General features: G+C 31.3%; 1 protein-coding gene across 1 annotated transcript; it reads left to right on the top strand.

Annotated features, from left to right (window-relative positions):
* Positions 1 to 13,353: 13,353 nt before the first annotated feature.
* LOC127724307 (uncharacterized) lies at positions 13,354 to 21,695 on the top strand. The gene is made up of 3 exons (XM_052231241.1): positions 13,354 to 13,434; positions 16,770 to 16,862; positions 18,077 to 21,695. The coding sequence occupies exons 2-3, from the start codon at positions 16,812 to 16,814 to the stop codon at positions 19,433 to 19,435; spliced, it is 1,410 nt and encodes a 469-aa protein (XP_052087201.1). The 5' UTR covers positions 13,354 to 13,434; positions 16,770 to 16,811; the 3' UTR covers positions 19,436 to 21,695.
* Positions 21,696 to 21,911: the final 216 nt, after the last annotated feature.

Raw genomic sequence — 21,911 nt, 5'->3', positions numbered from 1 at the left:
CAGCTACAACTTAGTTCATATAATACTAGCGACAAAATATGTTTAAAGTAACTTTATGTATGCTTATTTCACAGTTTTTATTCTATTTATTCAAAAGAAACCCAATTTTATGATTTTTTTGTTTGTTAAACTGATGAAAATATGATACAGGAAATGTTTGGAATATGTCAGTTAAACTTTTTGCCACTGGCCAATATGCCACTATTATGCGACATAAAAAAAAGAGCTGTATTTTCACTATTTACATGTATGGTCGAAATCCTTAAAGAAATACATCATTTTAATCGGTATAATGTACAGATTCAGAAAAGCTGAGGTTTTTTTTTTTTTTGGTTTATCGCATACAAGGTTTTGCTTGAGAGTGCTATAAACAGTTTCGTATAAAAAAAACTAAGGGTTATTTCCCGACTAAAAATAGCCATGGATGGAAGTCCTTTTTTATCAACATAATTGGTGAAAAAGTATCATGTTTTTTGTATTTGATTGTAAAAAAAAGTTAATTAGCTTCAATCAAAACAGGTTGAATGATTAAAACAATTTAGAAAAATAGATTAAATATACATGTTTTGAGGGGAGACAACACTGTAAACATCCTGTTTTTTTGGCAGTGAAAATTTAAAACTTATTTTCAGCCACTGTAGCTCTTTTCGGAGCAAGCAAACGTACCCTGAAGCATGATTTTTTTTAAAGACCAGGTAAAAATCTATGAAATTCATACAGTTTTGATTGTGTAAAATGTGCCTGTATTACGTCTGCATGGGTATGCACATGACCTGATTTCAGGTTTTTTATATTTAGATTAGGCAATGTTTTTCCCATTTCCTCTGGATAAACCTTTTTTTATAATATCAATAGTACAATTTATTTTTATTTCATTATAGACTAGAGAACATGTTGATTCCTGTGATATCTAGTTTTATACAAGTATCCTTATTCACATTACCACCACTGAGGGTCACTTATACATGGTCCCTCAAAATATGACGTCATAGAAAAATAATGTTGATTGCACCCTTAAAGGGACAAACATATAATATATTGAGGTTTTAGCATAGAAATGTGTTAGTGAATGGAATAACACAGTTCTGAAAAATATTGTATGGCATGTATATATTAATTTTAAAGCATCAGTTAGGTATATTTAATGCAAATATTACAGATTTGTACATAGCAACCAGATATAAAAAAAACCAGGATGGAGAGTTGTCTCATTGACACTCATACCACATCTTCCTATATCTATCTGTTGAAATTTTGGAGTTTTTCATCTTATTGCGACTCATGATATTTTTATTGATTTGCTCATATATTTGGAACCAAAAGTTGCACATAAAAATATTTTTTCTACTTTGGCCTTTACTACTGATCAGTGTAACATGCATTTTTATTCATTAATTTATATATTTGGTACTTTTTATAGTCAAAAAGCTACAAGTATCATATTTAAGAAATAAACTATTTCAATATTTTTCTCAACTCAGCTACAACTTAGTTCATATAATACTAGCGACAAAATATGTTTAAAGTAACTTTATGTATGCTTATTCCACAGTTTTCATTCTATTTATTCAAAAGAAACCCAATTTTATGATTTTTTTGTTTGTTAAACTGATGAAAATATGATACAGGAAATGTTTGGAATATGTCAGTTAAACTTTTTGCCACTGGCCAATATGCCACTATTATGCGACATAAAAAAAAGAGCTGTATTTTCACTATTTACATGTATGGTCGAAATCCTTAAAGAAATACATCATTTTAATCGGTATAATGTACAGATTCAGAAAAGCTGAGGTTTTTTTTTTTTTGGTTTATCGCATACAAGGTTTTGCTTGAGAGTGCTATAAACAGTTTCGTATAAAAAAAAACTAAGGGTTATTTCCCGACTAAAAATAGCCATGGATGGAAGTCCTTTTTTATCAACATAATTGGTGAAAAAGTATCATGTTTTTTGTATTTGATTGTAAAAATAAGTTAATTAGCTTCAATTAAAACAGGTTGAATGATTAAAATAATTTAAAAATTAGATTAAATGTACATGGTTTGATTTATAATACAAATATAAGTAAGCAATGAATGTGGTTGTTAAAGGAGTAGGCCCAGTAAGACCCCTTTTTGGCCCCAAAATATAGCAGTTTTACAAAATTGTTAAAATGTAAATGTTTAGCTATTTATTTGAAAGAAGAATACTTCTGTTACATAAATATGGGCTGTTTTTGACAATACAATGCATATGTATCGGTTGCTAGCATCATTAAGTCATGCTAAATTACTGAAATCTTCGAATTTTAGCATTTTGGTTAATTTTTAGACGGTTTCCGCCTGAAATGGAAGTGGCCGCATTTGTGTTCATTCTTAATATTTAAATGTAAGTTGTATTTGATGATAATACATAACATATATAAAGGTTGAGAATGAACACGGATGCGGCCACTTTCATTTTTGACAAAAACCATCTGAAAAGTGACGTATTATGGCATATTTGATAGAATTTTCATATTTAAGCTTGAATTTGAGCTTCTTTAATGACTAAATCAGTTCAAATCTTTCACATAAACTAATTGAATCAACTGAAGTAGACACTTAAGTATTTAAAAAGTGTCCAAAATCTTTCATCAGATGAATCTGAATTTTGAGGCCAAAATCGGCCCTTACCGGACCTACTCCTTTGATAGATGCTTTTTGTGCTTCTTTGTTAAATGTTTGTTTGTTTTGAGATTGTGACACAGTGATGACTGCTGTACCCATATTTTGACGATGTTACCTATTATGTCTGTTTTGTTCACGCATCGTTGTAAATATAATGGAATTTGATGCGACTGTCATACAAGTGGGAGGTTTAGCGCTATAAAACCAGGTTCAATCCACCATTTTCTACATTTGAAAATGCCTGTTCCAAGTCAGGAATATGACAGTTGTTGTCCATTCGTTTGAATGTTTGATGTGTTTTATCATTTGATTTTGCCATTTGATTAGGGACTTTCCGTTTTGAATTTTCCTCGGAGTTCAGTATTTTTGTGATTTTTCTTTATACATGTTTTGAGGAGAGACAACACTATAAACATCTTGTTTTTTGGCAGTGAAAATTGAAAACTTATTTACAGCCACCGTAGCTATTTTCGAAGCAGGCGAACGTACTTAGCATGAATTTTTTGAAAGACCAGGTAAAAATCTATGAAATTCATACAGTTTTGATTATGTAAAATGTGCCTGTATCATTTTTTCATGGGTATGCACATGACATGATTTCAGGTTTTTTATATTTAGATTAGGCAATGTTTTTTTTTCCATTTTCTCTGGATAAAACTTTTTTATGATATTAAAAGTACAATTCATTTTTAAGGTCACTTATACATGGTCCCTTCAAATATGACGTCATAGAAAAAAAGGTTGATTGCACCCTTAACATTTTTACCTTTTTTTCATAAAAATAAATCACTCAGCATCATCTGTTGCAGGTTAAATTTATACATTTTCTTTATGTATTTATGTTTAATTAGACGAATGCATAAAATTAATGATTATCATTCATTCTTAAACATCAATAAGAAACTTGAGTCATAACAGTGATTTAATAGCAGTAGTCTTGTAGAAATGTGCCATCTGTTTTCAATTACCCTCAGTCTGGACAGATCACATGAAGTACTATCTCCACAGAGATTGAGGCCAAATTAAACAATAATTGAATTTATTTTTCTAATATATCACATATTCAAAATTAAGGCACATGCAAGTTGTCATGCGAGGAACATTTAGAACAACTCCTTAAACAACCTCATGAATGTCAATAAAACCAAATTTGAATTTGAAATAAACAGGAAGATGTGTCTTCTTTCTTGAGCAAAATGAAAACTTTAGATTAGATGTAAAGCAAATGTTTGGAAGTAATTCTTTTCACATTAAATAGAGAGGATGGATCCTTCTGACTGGCATCAATGGAAAATTAGGAAGATTGCCGTTTGCATGTATTTTGGATTGCATATTCTGGTAAGTACAATAAATTGAATTCCACCATTTTGGTGATATGACCTGATATGCTCTTTTCATTCAACATATCAACAAAATAATTACAATATTAAGAATAAAAAAAGACCTACAATAAATATCTATTCATGCAATAATTTTTCATCTTGTCTGTTTAAAAATGACAGTCACATCCTGTTTTGAATTGTTATGTAAAAATGTATTGTGTTATATTTTCTATTCCCTTTGTATTAAGGAATGGTTATGTTTTGGGTTGTTTTGAAAGTTTTTGATTTCAACAGTTAAAGTGATTTTCAAGCTAATTAATTTAATTTTAATTTTATGCACATTTAAATTTTTTAGGCTAACCACAAATTTTTAGGTATTAGCATTTAGCTTCTCAATTCCCCATCTCTTAGTTTTGCAAGTAAGTAGTTTAATTGTTGATATTCACCCCACATTTACCAAGTTTTAGAAGTTTAATTGTTAAGGAAGAAATGTCTTGGTTTTCTTAAACGTAAGGTTATACAGACAGAAGAAGAAGTATACTTATCTACAAAATTATTTTCATTTACCTGTGTTTAATTTTGATATTAATAAATGGCGTAATTTTTTTCAAAGCTGATGTTTTTTCTGAAATTGTTTTGCATTTCACAGCGGTATAATACTTTTACCATAATTATTCATCCTTTATTCTTATTAACTTTGTATTTAAATTGTATCATGGATCAAATTTATTTGTTCAGTGTATGTTCATTTGGTCACTACGTCTTTTGATTGAGTTAAGCCATTCCAATTGATATTTTATAGTGTGTCTTTATATGTTGTGATGTTACACTATTGTTTCAGATAAAGGTGAAGGTTTGGTCCCATTAAAACGTTTAAACCCGCTGAAATTGTTTGCACCTGTCCTAAGTCAGGAATCTGATGTTCAGTAGTTGTTGTTTGTTGATGTGGTTCATAAGTGTTTCTCGTTTCTCGTTTAGATTAGACCGTTGGTTTTTCCCGTTTGAATGGTTTTACACTAGTAATTTTAGGGGCCCTTTATAGCTTGTTGTTCGGTGTGAGCCAAGGCTCCGTGTTGAAGACCGTACTTTGACCTATAATGGTTTACTTTAACAAGAAACTTTCTGATTATTAACATTATAGGAATTTGAGTAAGTAATGTTTAATTTAAACACAGTAGTTATTTTATTTCATTTTTACCTGTTTTTCAATTATAAAAGTCAGAGGCACACACAAGGACTTAATGTTTTATACTTTTTTTCAAAGAAATGAAACAATTAGCAACAAATATATTGAAATACATTCTTGTATTGGCTTTAATTTTGTAAAATTTAACATCCACATTAAAATATTTCTGTTAGAAAATTCAAATAACAATTTGTAGTTGGAGCAGATGGAATTAGAAGTAAAGTGATGTATATGAGTGCAGATACCGATAAGCAACCTTCACTTACACAGCATAACTGGCCAGAGAAAAGATTGTATATTACACCATCAGCACACAGGTTTATGTGAAAACTAGGAGATGGAAATGTTATTGATGGTAAAAAAAATTAGTAACATTGAATACAGAAAAATACAAACATATAGTCAGATGCCAACAATTGTATCGTAAAGGTCCGCAAGTAATAAAGTACCTTGACCTATAATGGGTTTTTTTTATAAATTGTGACTTGAATGGAGAGTTGTCTCATTGGCACTCATACCACATCTTCCCATATCTATCACCAGTAGCTTTAAAGGCTAAAAACATTATAAATTTGCAATAGAAGTATCATCACTCTTGAAAAGATATGTCAAATATGTATTGCTATATGTCTATAATATTTAAATATGTATTGCAATATAACCTTTAATATTTGTATGTTACATTTACAGGAGAAGAACAACTACTTTCAAAGGAGAAAGTCTTGTCATTGTGCGACCCAAGCATTATGTGGGCAGTTCAGGGTCTGTATGAGCTTCTGATTATGTGACACTGCGATGCGAAAGACCCGACTTGTATGAAATACCTGATGATGACCAGTACAAATATTATTCACTAATGACCCGACAGATATTTGCATCACTTAAAGATCCACTAAAGTATTTTCTACAAACTAATCTAAAACCTGGGGTTTTAAAGGTTACGAAAAAAGACAATTGTGACTTCAATAGATACGAAACAGTACGAGTAGAATCTCTTAAAAAAACAGTTATTGCAAGCAAGTGATTGGTCAAAATTAGTATTTGGTAAAGTTACATTAGAAGAAAAAAACATCCTTGTTTTATTAGAGGAGCAGTCTAAACACCTGCGTGATATATTGGTAGATCTCACTGGTGTCTTGGACAACAAATCTGCTGTTCAAGACAGGTTATGGGAACATTTTGAAAATGCAGCAGAGTACATTGAAGACAATTAAAAAAAATATGCAGTATTATAACCTTCCACCAGTAAGACCACGACTAATCGAGTTCACTAATGCTGGCCCAGTGATGGAATGCAACAACTATGAGGTCAAATTTTGAGACCAAGAATTGGCTTGGCTCCATAACTCATCTTTTAGAATGAGAGTACATCTTGCTACTGACGACCAAGGCCAAAATGAAGCAGAGAGATTAAATGCATACATTGGTAAGTACTTTTAGAAAACGAAACAAAAATTGTACAATGATATTAAAAAGCTTTGTACAAAGTAATGCTTAAGAAAAATATTTGAAAACACTTTAATGAGTGTGAATTTTTACGCCCCGATCACACAATAATAGGCCAGGGGTATTAATATAGATTTACCCTTTTCTGTCCGTCTCTACATCATAAGTCCCGATCTTGGTTGTTTTTGTTTTCAGTTTAATTTTAAGCTACTAGACATGGTATGTTAATGATACTTGGTCAGTAGATAGGTCTTGGGTAATAGACCAGGTTTCACTATTAAAATTTTTCAATTTGAGCTGGGACCTATATAACAAATATAAGATATATTGGTCCCAGACTTGAGCGACTTGGTTAAGTTTCTTCTTACAGGCGAGATTACAATTAGCAATGCAAGCGTAAAGGTTTAAATTCAGACATACATGTACATTGAATATCGAACTTTTTTTTTATTTCAGGTGATGCATTGGCTGATGGCACTGCCCTTAAATCTAACTATTATGATAAGTATCACGGACTATCTGAGGATGATATCACTGATATGACGGAAGACCAGCTCATTGAAAACATGAGACAAAAATGGTCAGGATGAATGCTTGGTGCATAGTGGAAGATGTTGTCAGCAAAATTCACGATGAGCCTGGTCCTGGGGGGTGTTACATGCAAACTTTTAAAACTAAAGAGCCTGGTATGTAGAAATTATTGATGCAAAAGTCGGACTACAATCAACTTATGAATTCATATAAAACAAATACAACTACAACATGTCCAAGAGTATTCATTTTTATACAAAATGCAGAATTGAAATAGAAATGATATTCATATGAGCAGGTTATCATGGTCTATACAAACAGTGCAAAACAAAATAAAAAAAGAATACAAAAATTCATATTATAACTTTAATGCAAAAACACAAAATAAGTAGTTCAAAAGAGTTTTTAATCATGCTTATTCATTATATCATTGAATGGGAAATAATAATAATATTAATTTTCTGAAATTATTTTCAGATGAACAGTTTTTTCACAATACCGACTATTTGAATCGATGGAGAAAGAAAGGTCAGAGAGTCAGAAGTACTCTCCCAAGACAAGAGTATTTCTCAGCTGTTGAAATTTCCATAGAAAAACATTATCAGATTGGCGAGCTGTATTTCGAATATCTAAAATGTCCGAATGATGGTATTCAGTGTAACTGGTGTGCAAATTCTAATGAAATTGGCCCTAGACAAGATCCCATACCAAAACCTGTCCCTGGAACAATTGGGCATTATTAAAAAATTGTTGATATTCCACGGTTAAATGCAGATGGTAAACGCGGTATCCCAGACGAATTTCAACCAACAGCACAGTTGAAAAAGTTATACAATGCTGACAAAGACTTATTGAATCAGCCTGAAACAATAACCAGATTGTGTGACAAATATCTGGTTAAAGAAACATTATGTCTAGAATACTTGTACATCTGGCTGACTTGGATCTTAGAAAAAGAAAACGGTCAGATAAAAGAAAAAAGAAAACACTGGTGACGAAACAGCACAAGGCAGTTAAAAAGGCAGACGATAATCAAAATAGGGATGAACATTATGAAAGTGAAATAAGTATTGATTACATGCAAGCTTTTAAAACTAAAGAGCCTGGTATGTAAAAATTATTAATGCAAAATTCGGACTACAATCAAATTATAAATCCATATAAAACAAATACAACTACAACATGTCCAAGAGTATTCATTTTTATACAAAATGCAGAATTGAAATAGAAATGATATTCATATGAGCAGGTTATCATGGTCTATACAAACAGTGCAAAACAAAATAAAAAAAGAATACAAAAATTCATTTTATAACTTTAATGCAAAAACACAAAATAAGTAGTTCAAAAGAGTTTTTAATCATGCTTATTCATTATATCATTGAATGGGAAATAATAATAATATTAATTTTCTGAAATTATTTTCAGATGAACGTTTTTTTTTACAATACCGACTATTTGAATCGATGGAGAAAGAAAGGTCAGAGAGTCAGAAGTACTCTCCCAAGACAAGAGTATTTCTCAGCTGTTGAAATTTCCATAGAAAAACATTATCAGATTGGCGAGCTGTATTTCGAATATCTAAAATGTCCGAATGATGGTATTCAGTGTAACTGGTGTGCAAATTCTAATGAAATTGGCCCTAGACAAGATCCCATACCAAAACCTGTCCCTGGAACAATTGGGCATTATAAAAAAATTGTTGATACTCCACGGTTAAATGCAGATGGTAAACGCGGTATCATAGTCGAATTTCAACCAACAGCACAGTTGAAAAAGTTATACAATGCTGACAAAGACTTATTGAATCAGCCTGAAACAATAACCAGATTGTGTGACAAATATCTGGTTAAAGAAACATTATGTCTAGAATACTTGAAACATCTGGCTGACTTGGATCTTAGAAAAAGAAAACGGTCAGATAAAAGAAAAAAGAAAACACTGGTGACGAAACAGCACAAGGCAGTTAAAAAGGCAGACGATAATCAAAATAGGGATGAACATTATGAAAGTGAAATAAGTATTGATTACATGCAAGCTTTTAAAACTAAAGAGCCTGGTATGTAGAAATTATTGATGCAAAATTCGGACTACAATCAAATTATAAATCCATATAAAACAAATACAACTACAACATGTCCAAAAGTATTCATTTTTATACAAAATGCAGAATTGAAATAGAAATGATATTCATATGAGCAGGTTATCATGGTCTATACAAACAGTGCAAAACAAAATAAAAAAAGAATTCAAAAATTCATATTATAACTTTAATGCAAAAACACAAAATAAGTAGTTCAAAAGAGTTTTTAATCATGCTTATTCATTATATCATTGAATGGGAAATAATAATAATATTAATTTTCTGAAATTATTTTCAGATGAACAGTTTTTTTACAATACCGACTATTTGAATCGATGGAGAAAGAAAGGTCAGAGCGTCAGAAGTACTCTCCCAAGACAAGAGTATTTCTCAGCTGTTGAAATTCCATAGAAAAACATTATCAGATTGGCGAGTTGTATTTCGAATATCTAAAATGTCCGAATGATGGTATTCAGTGTAACTGGTGTGCAAATTCTATTGAAATTGGCCCTAGACAAGATCCCATACCAAAACCTGTCCCTGGAACAATTGGGCATTATAAAAAAATTGTTGATACTCCACGGTTAAATGCAGATGGTAAACGCGGTATCCCAGACGAATTTCAACCAACAGCACAGTTGAAAAAGTTATACAATGCTGACAAAGACTTATTGAATCAGCCTGAAACAATAACCAGATTGTGTGACAAATATCTGGTTAAAGAAACATTATGTCTAGAATACTTGAAACATCTGGCTGACTTGGATCTTAGAAAAAGAAAACGGTCAGATAAAAGAAAAAAGAAAACACTGGTGACGAAACAGCACAAGGCAGTTAAAAAGGCAGACGATAATCAAAATAGGGATGAACATTATGAAAGTGAAATAAGTATTGATGATGACAATGATGATGGGATAATAGAAGAGATAGATGGATCTGAATTTAGTGACGAAAGTGATAGCAGTGATGATGAAGTTATTATATGCAAATCAAAGGACACGGTATCCAATGACAATAATGAACATAACAAGATTACTTATGTTACAAAGTATGGAAGGAAAGTAACAAAATTTCAATTTGAATTAGTTGTGAGATTCATTTGGATCATTAAAATGTGTCCTTGACTGTTTACTTGCCTTATCTCTATTAAATGAAACATTTGTGAACTTTTGAATCTTCAAGCATATCCTACATATAATGTGTGTCAAAGGTAAGTGTTTTGCATGTTAAAATTTTGACATGTTTAATAGATGGGGGATCACATTTTTTAATGTTTTTAAGGGGGGGATAAAAAAAAATAGTCAAATATCATGGGGGATCAAGAAAATGTTATATGTTTGATTTCAAAATGAACAGCCCCCCTCCCAGGTAAATAATGATAAGTCCCTAATCGATAATATACATTTGATGAGACCGTTATTCTTTATTCATTTTTGATGACAATGATGGTATCCGTTTAGTTTCAACAAAGTTTGTTATATAAAAATAAGATGATGTGGTTTGATTGACAATTCGACAACTTTTCACCCGAGACCAAATCACATAAAAGAGAAAATATTTATGTTACCATGGTATACCAAAGATACATTGAGGTCTGCTTCATTCCTTGACCTGCACATAGACCCAAAGATTGCTTCCCTTTTTCGTTAAAAACTTTCCATTTTTATGTAGATATGATGACTTATGTAATCTTTATGGAAGGTGTAGGTGACAGATGAAATAGAATACGTTCTATTGATGTAATAACAAACTGTTTGCCTTAAAGATTTCCTCGTCATTAAATATAACTGTCGTCAATTTTTCTATGTTTGTATCATCCGTAGTAAGAAGGGCGTTATTAGTATGTATTATAAATCTATAAAACATCTTAAAGTCCAACCCTGTCATTATTCAACTACCTAAAACAGAAGAAAGAAGTGCAGTGTAAATTAAGGAATGAGTTTAAAACGTAAAGTACATTATTTGATGACCATGAATTCCAGATTAATCGTACTTCCAAGAACACTGTTAAATGGAATCAGGCCACCTCTTTTCGAAGAAAACTATTATGCAGTATTTTATAAATAGAAAAAAGATTGTCATATTGTCCTCGATTAAAGTAACATTTCAAAATACGGTTCATACTGCTTAAATAACAATAGATTTTTTTTCATTTTGGCCCTAAACATATTTTTCATTAACTTCGGGTTCTGTTGAACAAATGATTTCACCGTCATTCTTTATACACAGTTGAAGACAATTATCTTATCCGTTTACTTTCAACAAAGTTTGTTATATATATAGAAATAAGATGATGTGGTATGGTTGCCAATTCGACAAATTTTCACCGGAGACCAAATCACATTAAAGAGAACATATTAATGGTACCGTAGACCCTTTTTGCCTTAAAGATTTCCTCATCATTGAATATTACTGTAATCAATTTTTCTATGTTTGTACCATCCGTAGTAAGAAGGGCGTTATTAGTATGTATTATAAATATATAAAACATCTTAAAGTCCAACCCTGTCATTATTTAACTACCTACAACAGAAGAAAGAAGTGCAGTGTAACTTAAGGAATGAGTTTAAAACGTAAAGTACATTATTTGATGACCATGAATTCCAGATTAATCGTACTTCCAAGAACACTGTTAAATAGAACCAGGCCACCTTTTTTCGAAGAAAACTATTATGCAGTATTTTATAAATAGAACAAAGATTGTCATATTGTCCTCGATTAAAGTTATGTTACCATTTCATTGAGTTGTTTGATTTAACGCGTTGTATACAGGACTTTAAAACATTATGTTTAAAGGGTCTACCAATAAAAGTTCACATTATCACTGGTAACGACAGTAAATACACACATAATATAGAATAGAACGTCGTATTCTACATTTCAAAATATGGTTCATAGTACTGAAACAACAATGTATTTCTTCATTTTTGCCCTTAAAATACTTTTCATTAACTTCAGGTTCTGTTGAACAAATGATGTCACCGTAATCGATTTGATGACAATGGTCGTATCCATTAAATTTTAACAAAGTTTGTTATACATATAAAAATAAGATGATGTGGTATGATTAACAATTCGACAACTTTTCAACAGAGACCAAATCACATAAAATAAAACATATTTATGTTACTGTAGGACCTGCAACACTCAAACGTCATGGTATACCAAAGATACAAGGAAGTCTGCTTTATTCCTTGACCTGCACATAGACCCAAAGATTGCTTCCCCTTTTTTGTCAAAAACTCTCCATTTTTATGTGGATATGATGACTTGTGGCACTTTTGCGGAATATTTAGGTGACAGATGACATAGAGTACGTTCAATTGATGTAATAACAAGCCGTGTTGTCTTAACAGTTTCCTCATCATTAAATATTACTATCTTCAATTTTCAGTGTTTGTATCATACATACAAAGGAGGGCGCTATTAACAGACCAAATGGAGGATTTATTTGTTTGTCGAGTTGTACATGATTTTGTTTTGCTCAATCTTTTGCTTATGTTTAAATCTGTGTTTGCTATCGCTTCTCAACATATCATATTTTCTTAGTAAATTTATTTTTTTGTTTGTTCGTCTCTGACTTATGACTTCGTATGACATATTTGTATTTTCTTTCCATCGAAACTTAAGATAAAGTGGATCCAAACGAGTGTCATCTTTTCCCAATTTAACAAAATAAATACGCCAAAAATAGAGTTTACAATTTCTAACAAATACTTTAATCTCCCTAAACATTCAAAGTATTTAATCACAAACCCTACATGAACATCGATATACCTTAAGTGCATTTAATTATTCATAAGATTGTTTATACTTGTTCGTGGAATGTATTAAGAAATACATGCATTTATCGAGATATTTATCCTAACTGTTTTCAATTGTTTGGTATAAGGATATAGCTTGTTCGAGGATTTGTGTATCTTTCCATTCAACTGACTGTTTTCTTTCATTAGCAAAATTGTGTTTGGAGACTGATCTTTCTTGCACTAGAACTCGTCTACACAAATTAATCTTTGATCAGCTGATTGTAAAGTGTGACAAAGAATTTACAAGAAATCCGTTCCTTGATCCAATCAAACCATTCAAAAAATATTATAAATAATTTTAAAGCATGCAACCGTAGCATTTGGAGTATAAATGGAGAGAAATTCATGATCAGTTTACATATTTGGTTTTTAGTTTAACGCAAGAGAAAGTAAAAAGTGATACATTCTGAGGTAAGTTAAAAGTAGTAATAGGATATACAATTTGTTTGCTTACAATTCATCAAAAATATATAATGAAAATACCATGATATGATTACTTTACCTTTAGTTGTTTGACTGTTTTGCGGGCCCACTTGCTATCTCTTTCACGTGAATGTAGCTTTGCATGATAGAGAAAATAAGATGACGACAAGAATTTTGTCTCTACCAGCCATTATTTTGTTGAGTTTCACGAAATCCTCAAACTATTTTATAATAACTGGTGCACAATTTCAACGTAAGTATAATCATTCTGATAAGTTTCATCGATCTGGGTAGTTGATTACCCAAAACTGGAAACGTCTGAATTTTTGTCAGTGAATTTTTGTCCTGTGACTTTCTGTCCTACATTCGGATCTGTCGTAGAGTTGTCACTTGTTTAGACGTACTGATCAAAAAAAAATGTTGCTGTGGAAAATTTAGAAAAAACAAGTTCTGAAGTCTGGAGAAATGGGAAAATTACCTGAAACAATATTATAATAGCAGGTGCCAACTAAAGCATGTGCGTAGTTTTTTGTAAAGTTTCATGTATTTGGGCTAAGAACTGTAGACGGAGTTGATTACAAAAATAAGATACCTAACTTTTCCCGTCAGATCTTCTGACATAAAAATACTATAATCAGGTTTAGGACTTCATCCAACCTAGCTACAAATCATGGACAATATATATTTACATTACATTTTCCTGACCATATTAGTATTTGGACCATACATGTATGGTCATAATCATTTGAGTATTTGAACGGGCTGGACAATATTTATATTTAGACCATATCAATAGTTATCGAATAAATAATTACAAAGGTCGTTCTCCTAACCGAGTTCGGCTCAAGTTACATTTACTGTGTATAATATGTGTTTTCAACCGTGTATCACCTTCACTGGTAATCAATTGGATGGATCTGTCGGTAAACCTACAGAAAGTCACAGGACAAATATTCACAAGACATAAAGTCACAAATTTGATAGTACAAAAAGTCACAAATAATTTGTTTCCAATTGTTCGAATATATGAGATAAAGATCTTGAAATTTTTTCTTTTTATTACATATATTCATTCTTTAGTTTATTCAATTGTTCATAAACCTTGATTAATGAAAATTTATTTAATTTTGATCATGCAAATGATATGTTTATTGACATCATGAAGCCATTTAAGTACCAAGCCACTTTGACATTTTCTTTTCACAACAATTATTTGATCATTATTGATATTTATTGAATAAATTTCGATAACAAAGTTGCTATATATATAATAGTTCAAGAAAAAAAAACAAAAAAATCTTTTTAAAATTAGTGTTTTCATGTTCAAAGAAAAATAATATCAAAACTGAATTGTGACTTTTTGTCCTGTCACTTTTAGTCAGAGAATTTTTGTCAGTGAATTTTTGTCCTGTGACTTTCTGTCCTACATTCGGATCTGTCGTAGAGTTGTCACTTGTTTAGACGTACTGATCAAAAAAATTCGTAAGGGTTCCGCGGAACCCAGTGTCTCGCCTACTTTTGCTCTTAATCGCAGGCTCAACAAAAACGAGGAAAAAAATTAATAAAAATATTCCTTTCTATACCATCTTTTGATTGTAAGTAGCTTCTGTCCAAGTTTGGTACAAATCCAGGATAGTTTATGAATCTAATAAATGTTTTAAAAACTTAAACTGCAGACTGTATGTAATGTTAACTGGAAGAAAAACTAAGTCCATTTATAAGTAAAATACGGAAAAAATTGAACAAAATGTTAACAAAATGTCCTTCTAGATACTAGCTTTTAATCATAAACAAGCTTCTTTCCAAGTTTGGTAGAAATCCAGGATAGTTTAAGAAAGTTATTAAAATTTCAAAAACTTTAACCACAGAGTGAATGTAATGTTTCTTGGCAGAAAAACTAAGTCCATTTATAAGTAAAATACAGAAAAAATGGAATTTTTTTTTTACAAAATTTACTTTTGAATATTATCTTATGATCATAAACAAGCTTCTGTCCAAGTTTGGTAGAAATCCAGGATAGTTTAAGAAAGTTATTAAAATTTCAAAAACTTTAACCACAGAGTGAATATTTGTGGACGCCGCCGACGACGACGACGACGACGACGACGACGCCGACGGAATGTAGGATCGCTATGTCTCGCTTTTTCGACAAAAGTCGAAGGCTCGACAATAATAAGTGAAACCCTACCATCACTTGTTTCCAATAACTCAGACTTAAGTACAGGACGCTTACAGTTTTCAGGAATTCTTTCCTCATCTCAAACATCATTATTGAAAAAAAATTCACGGTTTTTCTATTCGTGATAATTTGTATAACGATCAAGATTATAATTTCAGTTTGACCACCACATGTCAAGATAAGAATCATTTTACATCTTACTGATGAAGGATATTAGTTATCCGAAATATTTAACATTTGTTTATGATTTTATATTTTTTTTATAAAAATGGATATTATAATTTCACGCAATTTTTCGCTACACAAACTAGTTTTATCGGGCGCGTACAGCCATCCAGGTAAAATTGGATGCTGTTAAGAAAATTTTGCAGCTTAGCATTGATGAACTTAAAATATATTTTTGCAGCTTATCGTACATGTCCTTTAAATATATTTTTGCAGCTTATTGTACATTGCGATTATCAAATCAAAACAGATAGTTGTGTTAGTTAAATAGTATGAAGTTCAATATTTATTTCTTTGGTTTTTGATAAATAGATATAAGAAGATGTGGTATGAGTGCCAATGAGACAACTCTCCATCCAAGTCAAAATTTATAAAAGTAAACTGTTGTTTATTTCTCTCATTTAGTCCGTGAGGTTCAAGGGTTCGTAGCTGATGCAGCCAAAATGTTCTCTCTGTTTTCTACTTTAGGTGTCACAATTTGACTTGTATTATTTGAAAGTTGATATTTTCAAAAGTATGTCCTATTCGTAAGAGGTATCGTGTGATTTGGTAGTTTCTTCCTTTAGTATAAAATTACCGGTGATTATTGAGTCTGATGTTGCATATAACTTCTGTTTCACCAACATATTGCTGCTTGCAAGTTCCACAAGTAAGAATATAAATACTATTTTCCGTTTTACAATTAGATATTACATAGATGTTGTATCGCTGCTTTATTACTGTGAAAAAAGTTGACAGATGAAATATTTGTCAAATCGGGATGGACGGTGTAAACAAAAATGTATATGTACAAGTATAAGATAAACATTTTGTCTGTTATTTAGTTCTTTTAGTCTAACTTGTATTATTGCATTTCTGTTTTAAGAAACGAACCATTGACAACTAAATTTACCTTATTTATATTTATATTTGCATCTAGGAAAGGCGTGTATTTCATTGCACATTATTTTGATAAAACACAATGGAAGATAATAATTTGATCAAGGTAGTTGTGAGTGAGAAATATCCTACAGTAAGTATTTTACATATCTACATATTGACAGCAAAGGCTTAATGCTAATTTGTTATGTTCCTATTTTCTTCTTCTTGTTCTTTATTTGTTTGATGAAAATATAGTCTTGTTGTTCGTGTCGTTGTATTGTTGTGTTATTGACGAATATTCTTCGATGAGGGTTTCACATATCCAATGAAAAAAACTTACTTTGATGTTGATTCAGTTGCTCAAAATATTTACGCTAAAACAAGTATACAGATAACAATGGTATTGAAGGGGCACTAGCTACGAGATATGAAAAAACAAATAGAATATGATTTTTGTATGGAGCAATCATTAATAAAAGTGAAATAATGAAACAACAATTCGCTTTTACCAACTATTTTGGTTGAATTTTGTCCAAGTAAGCAAAGAAACGTTACTGATAACTTTTCACTTGCAAGTGAATAATTCGACCTCATTGATCCGTATTCATCTGACCTTCAATTTAACCCATGAGCTAGAGATTTGCTGCGCATGTATTAGTCGTATTCATCCATTAAAATGAAAAGAATGTCAACATTAAAAGTGAAACAAAGGTTAACCATTTCGTTGACTGATTCGATTCACAAGAAATCCTACTTATACATGTGCAAACGCAAATTAACTTATTCTTTCAACCTATAACATAAAATCAAACAGACCTAGAAAAATCCAATTGCACGAGGTCGCTTTCTATTACAATTTATGTTTATGTTTATATCGGGGTATGTGCCCGTCGGCAGTCTTCGAGTTCATCTCGATAGTTTATTAGGTGGCGTCTAGACTAAAATACATACGAATTTATGTTATATATTACAGAGTACATGCATTATTAACTGTTTATTTCAGACTTATTGTAATTTGGATACATGTTTTAGTATGTTATAAATCGAATATGAGAAAGTGTGTCAAATCGGTGAACATGAATTTGACAGCTAATGCCCCTTTAATTAAGTCTTATCTAATATTGAAAATTCATAGACTCAACGGCAAAGATTGTCACAAAAGCAAGTGAAGTATAAACTAATTATCCGAAGTGTACCATATAATGGACATGACTTGTTGAATGTACCAGGTCGAAATCTATAAAAAGAAAAAGATATTGTGCAAACATACAGCATGTACAGTATACGATAATTTGCATTTCATAATGATTAATATTTGTCTGAATGTTTTAGAATACTTTAGCCTATACTATATTTGTTTTACAGAAAACAGCCATTAAGAAAGAGAAACATCATACAAAAATTACGAGTTTTCAAGAGCTGATAGACAATGCTAGAAATTTATCCCATGTAAGAGTGAAACGGGAGTCGCCTTTTGTGGGAGAATATTTCCATCATTATATAATAATAGCAATTTCAAAGGTAGAACCACGTGTATATAGTATTATTGTTGGACATTACACAACAACCCTTGCTATTTTCACAGAGAGGAGTCACGGAGTTGGAAAATTTGTAAAAGAAACGTTCTTTATACGTTTAGATGGTCAGAATGAAGATCCGCATGACCTTTTTAGATTTGACTTGGGGGTTGAGTTAGTTGAGGATACTAACTATCCGAAAACTGCTGATGACATTGAACATGTTATCAATCGTCTAGATGAGAGAATTGGAGAGCGAATGTATGAAATATCTTCAAACAATTGTGAGCATGCAATTAATTATATCCTAACTGGTGTAAGTTTAAGTGAGCAAGCTGACACCATCAAATGTTCCAAAGCATTTTTCATTGATTTTTTGAATGTTTTACTCATCGACTGTAAGGAGGTCGGATTTAGAACGGCCTTATTTGTTGCCGCAATAGGAGCTATTGCTGGTGCATTTGTTCGTAGAGCGTATGTCACGATAATTGTTGCAGCAATTGTTAGCCTCACCATTGGAAATGAACCAATTGATTGTGGGAACAGGATTGGTGCAAACATTAGAACTGAAGCAGAAACCAGAATAAAGTCAGCAGAAAATATGAAATATATCAATTATGTTGTTGCAAACAATAGTATTGATACTCTCGTAAAATTGAAGGGTCAGTTGCATACAGACTTTATATGCGCACTTGCAAAAACTCTTATCAGGGATGCGGCTCGCAAGACATGTTATTCTACTGCTTTGGTTTATGTAGGAATCGAAACTATTTTTTTTTTGTCCTTCGTATTCTTCAATTTACTTCCCAGAAGAAAAAAACAAATACTAAAAGACAGAAACCTTTGTCGGATTTTGTTTTTGAACATCGTTGCAGGATACGGTTCGATACTGCTGACCCTATGCATTGCTTATCGAGCATTTTTTCACGTAGAACGCCCATCCCTGTCCATCTTCTTAACTGTTTTTTTAGGTGGCATCGGATTCCGTTATATACTGATATGCATTGCCGGACAGTTTTACAATTTCTGCTGCTGTGCGTTTTGCTGGAATTGTTACTGTTGCTGCTCGACAGGTTGTGTTACATTTTGTAACAAAGAATGCTGCTGGTTCAGGTTGATCACTATATCCTTCATTATTCTTGTTTTATGTATTCTTGGGATTCTGATATATCTATTGCTAACTTTTGCCTGGGCTGATTTGCAATGAAGAGTTCGCAGCACTAAAAGCCAACAGACTAGTATTACTAGTAGATGAACCATTAAACCAGGTATCAATAAAATCACAATTAAGATTGATCGGCCAAAAAGTAATTAAACTTATTTAAAAAAAGATTACTGAATATTTAAATAGATTTACAAAAACAATAAACTTTTTTTTCAATATTACGCAAACAACAATCAATTTCAAGGAAATCCCTCACAAAAAGACCTGATCTCCAATGTCATTGAAATGAACCAATTAGAAAATTATTCATTCTCTTACTTATAAAAATGTATCAATATCAAAAGGTTTTTTTTTTTTTTTATTTATCCGGAAAATAAAAATTCTGTAGAGCTCAAATACAAGTATACCTGATACCAAATATATAAATTGATAATTTTGCATGACTATTTAAATCAATAAAATAAATTCATATCATTTCAATTTATTCATGAAGTGGATCATGAATACATCTCGATGTCAACGTGCAACAGTAATGATAAAAACTTATCAGTATTCAAACTGACAGATACGTATTCAGATGACCTCTCATGTCTCACAGGTAGTAATACTTTAACTACGATATTTCTCAAACAAAACATTTGTCATATGTAAACTTGAATTTAAATTCATTTTTTCAAGTTAACGGTAAAGCTTCAATCTTTCAGGTTTCCAGGTTCATGTTTTTCATATCAACTTTGAAATGTTTTGTCTTCTCGGAAAAGGGGGTGATGCTGTTACCCCTCCCCATCCCCATCCCCATCCCCCAATTTTATCTAATTTAGAATTAAAAAAGGTAGACATTTTTATATATTGGTTGGGTTTTGAGTGGTGTGTTTAAAAAGTGGAATACCAAAGTGTCAAAAGAGGAATAATTGGGGACATCCGGGAACACCAAGAACGATGACAGGACTTTTCATAAAATATGTGTTTGGAACTTTATTGAGTTTGACTGTCCCTCTGGTATCTTTCGTCCCTCTTTTATTGACCTTTTCATATATTTCTGATAGTTTCACTACCTATTCACATATTTTCAAGGTGGTAAAGCGGCACCACGTATAACGAAAGTGCCCCCTCCGAGATTGTCTTGACACTTTTAACTTGCAGTCCTGCGAACGTACAGTTCATTCGTCAATTTACCTGAAAATACATAAATCATTTCCTATTTCTAAACACCAATGATAGCACTAACTAGTACATTTGAATTAATAGAAATCTAACATTTATGTCACATGAACTTTACTAGTGTTTTCAAATCCTAACATATCCCAAACGTATGAAAGAAATTCATAGTCAGTGCCATGATAATAAAAAAGATTACTGAATATCAAATAAGATTTTAACAAATAATAAACTTTTTTCAGTGTACTGCAATCCATTTCAAATTATTTTAATGCCAGTCAAATAGATTCCCTGGTAGTCATTTAAGTCAGACTAATAAGCCACGCCCCCGTTAAACAACATCAAACTGGTACGAGTCCTTCTAAACTTTACAGTGTCTGCTTTTGTTTCGTAAATCACTCAAACAGAAAAGAAATCCGTTTATCAATCGTCAATCCGTACCAAACGTTATAGATTTATGTTACATAATATACCTCCCACAGGTATTCACAATTAAAATGAATGAATCATCCAACTTATTTTTGCAATGAATTCCGCTCAAGCCGATGCTAATGGCTGTATTTAACCTGCACTGCGGTGAAAGATTTTTGGCTGCGTGTTGATGTGACTTTGAAATTGAGAACAGCAGTAAAAGCGCTATTCTTTTGCTTTTTATATGTTTTTTACTGTGCATGTACTGATTTTGTGTCATGAGTATTTGAAGTGATTTATAATTTTTAATGACAGATTTCTGTAATGCAGAAAAAAGTGAATCAGTTGAATATAAAGACAGATAATAAAATTCTGATTAGTCCACATGAAGTAGCTCTAGATAAGAAAGAGTGTTGATAACTGATATGAAAACTTGTGTCGTGTCATTAAAGTAATTGTGGTTTCTCACAATAATTGCGAAAAATTAAACGGTCTTAATTGCAAGCCTAAGAATTGTGAAAGATTGAAAAAAAATCAAATAGATATTTACAGAATAAAACATATTTGTCAATCTGTTACTCTTTTTGATGGTGTAATTATTATTCAAATGTATGTTCAAGCTTGAATTGTTTTAACTTTTTTTTTGTGCTTCAAATTTATGTGTATATATTGACTTTTTTCCTTGTTTGTTAAAATTTTAATAAAAACATTGGTTGTGAAAATGTTCAAAATATTGAAGTTGTTGATTTTATTCCATAAACAGTTCAGTCTTGTTGGAAGTTATAAATAAATAAACATTGAAATTAATTAACTTTCAAATCTGTTTAATACAAAAATAAGAGGATGTGGTATAATGCTGTTGAGACAACTCTCTACTAGAGACCAAAAGACAAAGAAGTAAATAACTATAGGTTACTGTACGGCCTTAAACAATGAGTAAACCTGTACT

The sequence above is a fragment of the Mytilus californianus genome, unplaced genomic scaffold, assembly GCF_021869535.1.
Source record: "Mytilus californianus isolate M0D057914Y unplaced genomic scaffold, xbMytCali1.0.p SCAF_14, whole genome shotgun sequence".
Lineage (NCBI taxonomy): Eukaryota > Metazoa > Mollusca > Bivalvia > Mytilida > Mytilidae > Mytilus > Mytilus californianus.
This window is presented reverse-complemented; position numbering and strand designations above follow the sequence as displayed.